This window comes from Rattus norvegicus, chromosome 5 (assembly GCF_036323735.1).
Source record: "Rattus norvegicus strain BN/NHsdMcwi chromosome 5, GRCr8, whole genome shotgun sequence".
NCBI lineage: Eukaryota > Metazoa > Chordata > Mammalia > Rodentia > Muridae > Rattus > Rattus norvegicus.
Genome location: NC_086023.1, coordinates 129009128 through 129021447, shown reverse-complemented (window position 1 = coordinate 129021447; position 12320 = coordinate 129009128). Strand labels below are relative to the sequence as shown.

General features: G+C 39.0%; 1 protein-coding gene across 3 annotated transcripts in view; it reads right to left on the bottom strand.

Moving 5' to 3' along the window:
- Positions 1 to 12320, bottom strand: part of Nrdc (nardilysin convertase) — a 64184-nt gene that overhangs the window by 26131 nt on the left and 25733 nt on the right. For all 3 annotated transcript variants that reach the window (XM_006238499.5, NM_012993.2, XM_039109304.2), the window contains 6 exon segments: positions 11687 to 11760; positions 8415 to 8510; positions 7079 to 7201; positions 3058 to 3115; positions 2096 to 2169; positions 816 to 885 (listed from right to left, as the gene is read on the bottom strand). In XM_006238499.5, coding sequence (XP_006238561.1) covers positions 816 to 885; positions 2096 to 2169; positions 3058 to 3115; positions 7079 to 7201; positions 8415 to 8510; positions 11687 to 11760 — 495 coding nt within the window.

Below are 12320 nucleotides of genomic sequence, written 5' to 3'. Positions count from 1 at the left end.
ACTTCATTTAGATAGTATGTTTGGAATATAATAAACATATGGAGGCTTTTGGTTCTGGCTATCATGTCCACCAAAATTTATTAAGTTCTTGAATAAAATCAAAGTATGATTTCAACTCTGATACACAATTCTCAAAGCCTTCCCAATATAGACTAAAATATGAACTGAATCACACACATACTAGACTGGCACAGAGTAAAGCAGCTATGAACTAAGCCCAAGCTGTGAGCTCAAACACTGATAAACTGGTATTTTTTCCCAAGTTTAAATAATCCCCTAACTCACAGAAGTAAAACTTGGGAACCTAAAGCTATTTAACTTTCACTTTTGACAAGTAAATAAAAGATACCTGACATGAAAAATAAATCATAAATTAATATATTTTACTCTACAACTACTAAAAAGTAATTAGTAAACATTAATACCAAATGTCTAATTTCAAAGATTCAGGTAAAGTAACTCATTATAAGAAAAATCTAGGTTTTGTTTTTGGCTTTTTGAGACAGAATTTCTCTGTGTAGCCCTGGCTTTCCTGAAACTCTCATTATAGACCAGGCTAACCTTGAACCCAGAGATCTGCAAACCTCAGCCTGCCAAGTGCTAAAACTATAGGTCCGTGCCACCACACCTCGCTAAAAATTCTAGTTTCTATACCCAGAAAAACCAGGAAATACCTAAGACTTGATAATCTAGTAATTAAATTCCAAGCTAAAAGACACTTGGGTTTTAAATATAGAAACCCAAGCTTAACAACCCAGCTCTCTCAATCTGTGGCCGTGGCTTCCAGCTAAGGGGCGAGTTCCTTGAGGGCTCACCTGTAGTGTTGCTGCTGCGGAGGAAGGGCCCACGTGATGGTCAGAGCATGGATTTTTCTGATTGGAACAACTAAAGAAAAATGTCAGAAGAACTGTTGTAAGTATTTTTCCACAACATTTTCTGTTCTAAGAACATATTTTTTGTTCAATGTATTTCATCCTCCAGCAATCACAGGATGGTTACTTCAAGTTGCCAATTTTCTAATTTGAGTAATTCTGCTTTAGGCAAGAATAAAAAGGAGCAAGGAGACGGGAATGCTACAGAGGAGGAGCTCTTCTTTCTAGAAAGGTGCGGTCTAAGTGTTAGGGGTCCACGGTAAACCTACTCCACCACTTTCCTGGTTACAGAGCTTGCAGGACTTTATACGACTCACTTGCTTTTAAGTCTTCCTGCTTCTGCTTCTCATGATAAATGTGTGCACTGGCACACATTATGAGATTATGAGTCTATGAATAGAAAATCTAAAGCTAGAAACTACAGAAAATACTCTTTTGGAATATCTCGCTCAACAGCGTGAAGCCTGAAGCACAAAGAGTGTGCCAAAAGCAGCCACTGAAGAAAGTGAGAAAGGGGCAGACTGACCCTTGAGTAGAGGAGACACAGAGAAGACTGAAGGCACCTGGGAGGGAGGGAAGGAGGGAGGGAGGGAGGGAGGGAGGGATGGATTAAAGTAACAGAGAAAGGAGGAAACTTAGTAATGTCTCTGTAACACTCATAGTTGGTGAACTGGAAGGTAAATTACAATGTGATCATCTAACAGCTCATTGTGCAGTTACAACAGACACCAAATTTTAAAAAATCAGTATATATTTAATAAGTATATATTTTCATAATCTTTAATATTTTACATTAATTTACCTATAAAGTAGCAGAAGAAATATGCCCAAGCTGGTTCTAGTAAGACTTAAAGATGTCCTTTCCAGTTCCCTCACACCTGAGGTCCTCTTAATTTAACAAATACAATTACGTGTAATTAAGATTTGAAAAATAATTTTAAGGTATTTTCTCTTTTCTACTTTTGCTTTCTTAATGGAAGAGTGAAAAGGTGGAGGGGAGGAGACAAGAAGAAGAGGAGTATGGGAAAGACGGGGAGCAGGACACAGACCAGCAGCCGCAAACACCACAGTTCGCCAGTGACCACTGTCTGTCCCTGATTAAACCTCCACAGTCATAATTGCTGCTGCGTTTGCATTTTCAAGAAAATTAGAAGTGTTATAGTTATATTTTAGAAGAGATACTAAAGTTATTTCAAGCAATTTTAAGCCTTAGATTTACAAACCTCTATAAAGTTTGTTAAATGCTGGTGTGTCAAAAGGATCCGTTAAATGGCTAAAGTTTGGTTTAGGTAGCCCACTGAAAATAAAACAAACACATTAGGATTAAATTAGGCATGATGACTACAACATTGCGAGTCTGAGGTCCACACCATAAAAAAAAGAAAAGAAAAAGAAAAAAAAAGAAAGAAAGAAAAAAAAAGATTAAATTAGGAAGAGCCTTTAAGAACAATGTCATTAGGGGTGCTTCACTGACTGACATATTTATAAGCAATCTACCCTCGCTTGCGGTGCTGGCTAAGAGCATTCTCAGTATGAGCAATGGAGTAACCCTAACTAAAGTGTATTTTCTTCTTCAGCCTCAGAGGGACCCAGCCCTAATATTTACCACCTCTCTCAATGCCATTTACTCATATCTCTCCTCCTCTCAGATGGACTTTCAGTAGTAAAGCTGTACTAGCAACACTGTTTAAATGTAACAACTTTATATGGAGTGACAAGATATATAACTACTTCTTTAACAGGGACAGACAGTCCACATTGCAAACAACTGACACAGGGAAAGAGCAACTGCCTTTCTAAACAAACTTCATTTGGAGGGGAAGGTGTGGATGATACACTTTCCAATATAGTACTCTCTTACCATAGTCCAAAGGCCCTGAACAGTTAACAGAAAAACAAGATAAATGTAAAAACATCTAATCTTCAGAAGTACTGCTTAATATAAATTTATAAGCATGTAATTTCTGAACTACAGAAATTGTGGAAACAGCTTCCTTCCTATCTTGGCTTTTCTACTCAAAAGTAATTTGATCTTGACTAAGTTAGTAAACTTCCTTAGGTCTTAGGATTACCACCTTTGGAAAAAAAACAAAAAACAAAAGACAAAAATACCTTTGGAAGGCACACAAAAAGATATGCTCTTTAACTGTGGAGACATATAACTTACAGAAAGCAAGCATCTTACTTGTTTGGTATCTGAGAGAAGATCTCCGTCACCCACTTTTCCAAAGTGTCCAAGGTTTCTTGAAGGACAAGCGAAGGGTGCAGAAAAACAGAACACACAATTCTGTTAGTCAGTGCAGAGAACTGTTGCCACACTGATGGTGACCTTCTATACACATGTGAATTCCAAAATACATCTTTTAGGAAGATTTCTGTTTTCCCCAGACCAACCCTTCTCTCTTTGGCATCTATAACTGCTTCCAGGCCCCATCTGCATATGTACTTCGGTACTGGACTCCTATCTGTGGAGGCTTTACCCACAATTCTTTTTAGGTTCAGGTTTAGGTCCTGGTTAATCTTCAGTGTCAGTTTGGATCCGTTAGACTCAAAGGAGACCCACCTCTGGACTCGTGTGTACAGTTATTTTCTGAGATGTTTCTGAGACCTACCCTGAATATGGGCGACACACTCCATGAACTAGTGGTCCATACTGAATAACACAGGGTGAGGAAGGAGGAAGCCAGTTGAGAGCCAGCCTTTGCCTGTGTGTCTCCTGGTCTGCAGGGGATGTGAGGACCAGTCACACAGTCTCACGACAATGACTTCCACCCTTGCCCACAAACCAAAAAAGCTTCCTTAAGCTGCTTTTGTTGGTAGTCTGTCACAAATAAATAATGCATGATTTCTAACTTTTGATTCCTTTCCTCAAATGTATAAGAAAAATTTTCTCATAAAACACCAGATGAGAAAGAAAAATCTTTCACATGCATCTAAGTGTCCCATCACTATACAGCATTGACTCCAACCAGATATATGAGTTTCAGTAACTCTCAATAAATGAGCCAAGCTTTTACTAGTGACAAATCAGGTGATTATCATGAGAGAAATCCTGGGCTTAATTCCCAGTAATTTGAAGAAAAGAAACTAAAGGAAAAAAAATTAGATCAATCAAGCTTTGAATTTAAGCCAAACTTTACTTACACGGATATTTTAATTTTTGTTAAATTTGTGTGTGAATGTGTGTGTGTGTGTGTGTGTGTGTGTGTGTGTGTACACAAGTAGGGGCCAGAGGTTGACACCTGCTGTCTTCCTCAATTGTTCTTCACCTTTTACTTCTTCTCTCATATATTTATCACATTCCAAACACTTTTTTTTAAAGTTACTCCTAAATACCTCCAAAAACCTACTCTTACTTAGATGTTTATTGTGTGTATTTAGTCAGTATGTAGATGTAGACTGAACTCACACTGGTGTCTTACCTGCTGAACCACCTTCCTAGTCCTTCCTCAATATTCTCCACATGGCCTCCTTGAACGTGGGCCTTCCTACCTCAGCTAGCCCGGCTAGCCAGCAAGCCCTAGGGATCTGCCATCTCTGCCTGCCCAGCACTGTCATGACAGGAACAGGCCATGGGTGCTGGAGATCTGCGCTCAGATCCTCAGGCCCGTGAAACAAGCTCTTCAGTAACTGAGCCATCCATCTCCTCAGATCCAGAAAATTGACTTTTTTTTTTTTTTTTTTTTTTTTTTGGAGCTGGGGACCGAACCCAGGGCCTTGCAGTTGCTAGGCAAGCGCTCTACCACTGAGCTAAATCCCCAACCCAAAAATTGACTTTTAAATAGCACAAAAAGTGAGAAATTCTCAAAATCAAAGAACTCTAGATTATATGTGATTTTCATCAAAAGTCTATTGTTTATTAAAATATTACAATAAGACTTGGGAGGTTAAGGTAGGGGAATCCCTTAGTTCAAGGCAGGCCTGGGCTATGCAGCAAGTTCAGGGATTCAAAGAAATAATCCTGTCTCAAAAACAAACAGAAATCTGACTAGTTACCAATCATTGTGTCAAACAAGAAAAGAACACAAAGGAACAAAATCAGAGTGAATAAAACTTCATATGCATGAAGTAATTTCAACAATTTATAAATTAACCTCTATACTAAAAATAAGCAATGTCTGGTACAGCAATATAAAAGCAATTTAGAATCACATTTTTAGATTAATTTTGAAAAATTAAAGATGTTTCATATATTATTAGCTTTGATCTCAATTTTGAAGAGGTTGGGGCAAAATTTTATAGAAGGGAGAATCATATTTGGTGGGAGGATCAGCACTTCAAGAGAAGACACATGCAAACTGTAAGTAAATGTCAAAAGGAATGGCTTAACCAGTGATTTTGAGGACGTCTACTGGCGTCGCACTCACACCAGTCACTCAGAGCATCAGGACACAGGAGCAGCAGAGATGCTCTTCAGCCTTGCACGGTGGCACGCTTCTCTCACTGCCACAGGACTGCTCTTAATTACCTGACAGGACCTTATGGGGATGAGCAGACAACTTGCCCTGTAAGTTTATGAGCAATATGAACAAATATAAAGCCACAAATATGAAAACCACAAACCTGAGAAGAAAGCACAGCAGCAGAGCTAGGTGTGGTGGCACAGACCTGCAATCCCAGGAGGTCAAGGCTACACGAGACCCCATTCCTGAGCCACGCAGGACCCATGAGTACATGAGTACTCACAAGCACTTGAAGTTACCCATAAACAGACCTATTTCTATGAGAGATAGTTTGTATGAAAGGATCTTATGTCTCTGTGAACTTTGCCATTACTTTTTAGTGTATTTCCTTCCATTTTTAAAAAATATTTTAATTTATGTATAGTGGTGTGTGTACTAGTGTGTGGTGTGTGTGTGTGTGTGTGTGTGTGTGTGTGTGTGTGTGTGTGTGTGTGTGGTATGTGTACTAGTGTGTGGGTGCTGGTGGAGACCAGAGGAAGATGTGAGATTCCCTAGAGCGGTAGTTATAGGCAGTTGTTAGGCACCCATCATAGATGCTAAAAAACCAAAGTCTGGCCCCACTGCAAGCACAGCAATCATTCTTTGCTGAGTCATCTCTCTAGCCCCAGTTTTTAATTAATACCAGATAATGGAGTAACTAATAGGTTGTACTGATTAAACATCCTATTAAAGTAGAACAGTTGATTCTCGAACAACACATGGGAATGTTGACCCCTGCCTGCAGCAGACAGACAGACACACAGACAGACACACAGACACAGACACAGACACACCCATACACACAAACACACACCCTTATCTATATGGGAACACGTGTGCATGCTTTGTGATTGTGCATATGTACAGGCATGTGTTCATATGTAAGGAAGCCAGAGGTCAATGTCAAATGTCTTTTCTCAATTGTTTTCCATCTCATTTTTGGGACATGACCCCTCACTGACCCTGGAACCTGGAGTTCAACCAGACTGTCCAGGGCAGCAAGCTCCTGGGTCTGCCTCTCTCTGACTCTCAAACGTCACAGGCAACATGCTGGTGCTTGGATTTTCACATGGGAACTGAGATCTTCATGCTTACAATGGCAAGCAATTTGCCTTCTGAACCATATTTCTAAACCCTGTTAGAAAACTTTGGACTATCCCTAAAATTGACTACTAACAGCCAGCTCTTGTCAAAAGCCTTATCAATAACATAAACCACCCACTGACATGCACTTTAGATCTCATATACATTACATATGGTGAAGACTATTCAAGTACTTTAAAAAAACAAAACCCAGAAAAACAAAAAAGCCTACAGCACAGTTTACAGAGCAGATGAACCATCTGTACGGCCATGGTCAGCGGCGTTACGCAGACATCACCAGTGAAGAATAAGACACTAAGCTAGTGGTAACTTACACCATTACCTTGGTGTCGTTACACTTTAATACAGCATCTGAACATCTGCTTACATTTCCCTCTGCTGTAAATGATGCAATGTGTTTGTCCAGGTTTATCCTTTATAGACTAGGATATATTTTATGATAGTAATAAAATAGTATATACATATACTTATATATTCATGATATCTAACTTTTTCTTAATTTTTGTTTCTAGGCTAAGGGTTTCATCTGAAAGTTTTTCTAAAATACTGCAAACTTTCAAAAATAAACTGCATGTAAGTGGACTCCTGCTATTCAAGACCTGTTAATCAAGGGCAAATGATACTTCAGAGTAACTCCAAGGACGTAACAGGTAACATTACCTTTGGACTGGACTACTAAGGTCATGTAATGAGCAGAGTAGTAACGCATCCAGAACTCTCTCAGTCTGGCATGTGTATCAATATTATTCTTCTTTGGTTCATGCTTGAGTGTCTCAGCATTTCCTATAAAAAGATGAAAAAATTAAAAACTATAGAAGTAACTGTTAAAGATCTCCTACACAAACAATGAATTTCTACAAGCTTTACAAAACCTATGAAATTACCCAAGTGTCGTGTAGTAATAGTATAAACCAGGAAACAATTCTGAAATAGATACATAGGAATTGATGGCTGGGAAAAACTTCAACAACTGACAGAAATTGCATAATTTCCTTGTTTGACGGTCTAGTATTAACTTGGTTTTCCTCTCTGAATTATTTTACTAAAATTCTGCCTAATTCTTAAAAATAAAGCATAAAAATCTAGGATGACATAAGTTACACAACAGATACAGGAAGTACTATAAACCAGTCTTCGATTTAGATCAATTCATCCTGGTCTCCATGCTATTACAGGATTAATAGGTTACAACTGACTTCTATCAACAATAAAAAGCCATTATGAAAAGCAGATACTAGTTCAACAGCTTACCTGTTAAACAAAATTAGGCCACAGCTCAAAAAGTATTAGAAAAACCATTCCTGAGTGTCTCTTGATAAATGGAAACATCAGGTTGGGGTGCAGACCTTACAATCAGATAAACAGATACTCAAACCCCCACCAAATTGACCTGTGTAAATTAAGCAAATCACACAACTTCCAGAACACATTTATCTTTAAATGGAGATTATAATGGTACCTATCTCTTAATGCTTGATAATGAACAAATGCTATAATGCATACATAACCAGCACAGTGTCTGGCACCTAGACAGGACTCACAGAATGTCCAACTCTATTCTAGCAACACCCAGTACCAGAGGACCAAGCACAAGCATGCTCACACCTCACTATTCGAAGAGTTTTCTAGTGGTGCTCTTAGAAGGTAAAGAGCACTCAGCTATCCCAGCGTCATTAATTATTCTTTCATTTTGGGTGGTCTCAGTGGGTTTTGCTTTTCATTTTGTTGTCCCTTCCTTGGTTATGACAGGGTCTCATATATCCCCAGCTGGCCTGTAGGTTGAAGATGACATTGAACTTCTGATCCTCCCACTTTTACCTCCCTGAGGAATAACAAGAATGCACCCACCATACCCAATTTTATGCAGTTCTGGGGATCAAATCCAGAGCCTTGTGCTTTCTAGGCAAGCACTCTACCAACATTTCTGAACCTCTTGATCAGTTTGTCTTATTCTCAGCTTCCTTACCTAGAAATAAGATAAATTATAGTATCTTACCCCAAAAAAACTTCCCCATAGGATGTCCAGGTCTAGCAAGACTTCCAAACAACATTTCTTTTCTGTTTGCATCAGAAGGTCTTGCAAGCTGATACTCTGTCAGTTTTAAAGAGATATTTTCAGTAAAATGACATTTCATTATTTTCTTGATTGTCTGGAAATTCAAGCTTACAGAACTGAAAACAAGGCAGTAACAAAATTGACTTTAAAAATATGTTATAAAACTGAAGCTGGTAACTCAACAACCTAAACTTGGTCCTATCACTTACTCGATCATTCTGAGTAAACTGATCACCTTTCTGGAGCTTTTCTCTTATTTTCAAATGAGGCAATGTAGTTAATGATCTGAATGTTTCAGTTCTAGGTTTCTAGGTCTAAGAATTCCCTCAGGAAAGTGCTAAAAGAATGCTATCCGTCTGCAGATCTGAGACCTTGGTCATATTCTGTTTAAATGTCATCCAATGCATCCACGTTGATAATAAAGTGAGATGGTTAACAACTGCTTGGAAGTCACAACTATTTTTGCTGATGCTATGGTTGCGATGTTTTTATCTCCCTAAAATTCATATATTAAAACCCGATCTCCAATGTGACAGCTCTCAAAGATGAGGACTCTTTAAGTGTTTAGATCATAAACCCTCATGAATGAAATGAGTGTGCTTATAAAAGTGATCCCAGTGCTGGAGAGATGGCTTGGGCACTGAAAGCTCAAAACCAAAACAATAAAGCTACCCCAGAGAGCTCCTGTGCCCCTTCTCTTATGTAAAGATGGCAGTCTACAAAGAAGCAGGCCACTGCCAGACACCAAATCTGCTGGTGCCTTCACACTGGACTCCTTAACCTCTTAGCCTCTACAATAGAGAGGTACTAACTCTGTAAGCCCATACAGACTAGAACAGCTACAATCCTAGCTATATCACTGAACTGGTAAATTCTGAGCAAGTTACCTAACTTCTCTGATCCCACACAGGAACCTAAGAGGACCCAGAGCTTATGACTCTTACACAAGATTACATAAGATACAGTCACTGAACACCTACTGTTCATCACACACACACACACACACACACACACACACACACACACACAAAGTTGGCAGCAGAAATGTCAGTAAAAGCCCTGTACTAAGTTTGTATTCCCATGGGGAGGAAAAGCAATAAACCACAAATCTGTCTGTGTTAGTGATGGATACTGTAAAGAAAGGCTTGTTAAGAAGCAGCTCAATCTGTGTTTGAAGGACAAATGAGAATTTTCTGAGTAAAGGAAGGGAAGCATAAATGGGAAGGAAGAACATGGCACCTATGACAAACAGAGACAGGTCAATAAGAGAGAACAACATTGAAAATCAAAAGGAAGACGTAAGATCATATAAGCATAGCTATACGGTCATAAATGCTACAGATCTCTAGGGAAACCACGGACTGCAACACTGAGTCCTCACACCCTCTAAGCCTAGTTTCAGCAAGGATGATAATACAAGAAGTAGCACTCAACAGATGCTGGTTATTAATTATCATGGGGTAAGTCACTGCAGTAAATGACAGGGATTGGTGGGTATGAGATCTGCATTTTAAGAAATCCATTCTTTATGCCAATCTGATTGATGAGAACCAAAAGTGAAGCCAGGAAAACCTGTTCAGAAGCACAACTGTTATAGTTGGTGAGAAACGAGACAAAATAGAAACATTAGCAGAAGTCAGTATTCAGGAATATACTTTAGTTATAAATTATAAAGGTGACCACTAAAAATATGTTGAACGCAAATATTTTTCTTTTTCTTTTTTTTTTTTTTTTTATCTTTCTTGGAGCTGGGGACCGAACCCAGGGCCTTGTGGTTGCTAGGCAAGTGCTCTACCACTGAGCTAAATCCGCAACCCCCGCAAATATTTTTCTTAAAAAATCTCTGTAAAAATATGAAGATGTGGCTATAACATAAGAGAAACTATTTTAAAGAAGTGCACATCTTGGCTGAGGTGTCCCATTGGCATGCACACAGCAGTACAGTGGGGCGTTGGAGCAAAGTCTACTCCTAATCTTTGACACGGGTGAATTTGTTAGCTTATATAATAACAGGAACTTCGCAGATATGATTAAGTCATGAATCCTGAAAGGTTAGTCGGGATAGATTCATTATTACAGTAAGACCTTAAGAGTGGGGGGTGGATCAGGAAAAGTCTGTCAGAGCAGAGATCAGAGAGGAGAGAGTGGACACTGCTGACGCTAGCTAGGGTGGAAAAGGAATGAAGAGCAGATTCTCTCTCTGAGTCCAAAAACTTGGCATGCAGGCCTGAGGAGTCATTTAGACTTTGAACCTCCTCAACAAGAAAATAACTTGTTTTTACTTTAAATCACCAAGATTCTGGTAATTGTTCAAAGGCAACAAATGGTTAACACCCTAGCCATGCAAACACAGCCATAAAAAGTGGCTGGTTAATAAATGCAGTGTACCTATCTGAACACTTGATGGATAAGTGGGTTTCAGACACACCTTTCACCCCGATTCCTCAAGCACTAAGGCGCAGCAGGCAAGCAAGTGTGCTTAAAGCGGAAGCAGCAGCCATCACTAAAATGGCTCATTTTGTTCTTTATTTGAAATATGGTTTCATATTGTAGCCAAGCCTGCCCTGAAATTAAAGTCTATCCGTCTGCATCAGCTTTTCCCGTACAAGGATTACAGGAAAATGCCACCATAGCCAGCTTAAAATAGCTAATGTTTAAGAATAATTTCTCCTACAATCTTCTTTTAGCAACAAATAAATCCCATTAAAAGTCTCCTATTTGATTTTTAGCATGCAAATGAATCCCCAAAGTTGAGAGAAAGTCAGAAAGCAAAATGAGAGCCTACTCTTTTTTTTTTTTTTTTTTTTTTTTGGTTCTTTTTTTCGGAGCTGGGGACCGAACCCAGGGCCTTGCGCTTCCTAGGTAAGCGCTCTACCACTGAGCTAAATCCCCAGCCCCGAGAGCCTACTCTTAATGATTATATATACATAACAGAGAGAGAGAGAGAGAGAGAGAGAGAGAGAGAGAGAGAGAGAGAGAGAGAGAGAGAGACTGAAATGTTGACGCTCTAAGGAACCCAGTTATCCTTACAGTTTTTGGCAGCTTGATACTGAATGAGCTATTTACCAAGCTCGGGATAAAATGATGCATCTACTCCAATGCTGCCCTTTGAAATATACAGATAAAATGCCTTAGTTTGAAAAGAACGAAAAATGCTAACAGCCAGTTTGAATAAAAGAAATGTTGTTAGAAAACATAAAAAGTGTCTTTACCACTGTCCACAGCTTCCACCTCTCGGTCAATTGCATCTCTGATCATCAGTGGATGGATGAAGAACTGGGCCCATCTGAAAAGGACAACAGGTGTTTCTACGATTGTTCAGCTCCATCAAACAACATCCACTTTAACTATTTTTATTCAATCGGAGAATTGATCTATTTGATGAAAATAATAATAACCTGTGCATTTATATTTTAAAGTTCCCAAGCCACTTTGTTTCTTTGTGAAATAAAGCACTCATTCGGAAAAGCACTTAGACATAAATACATAGATTAAAGCGTCATCAGTTTTCTTTTCTGTATCCTGCCCTTTCTTTGCAGTGCTGAGGATCAAACGCACAGCCTCCCACACACTGGGAAAGCACCTGCCCCTGAGCTGCATCCCCGTCTTAGGAGGTGAAACGCTGTGTTGCCCAGGCTGTCCTCTAACTCATGAGACTCCTGTGATCACTTGACACAGAAGAAACTTAAACACAAAGGAAAATTAAAGATAAAATGAAAATGAATTAAACGTAGGAGGAGCATAAATGAACAAACTAATCTTTTGAACTTCTCAAGAACTATTCTATTTTTGCTGCCAAAGGGAACAAATACCGTCACTTCAATTGAGAATGTACATTTTAAGCAA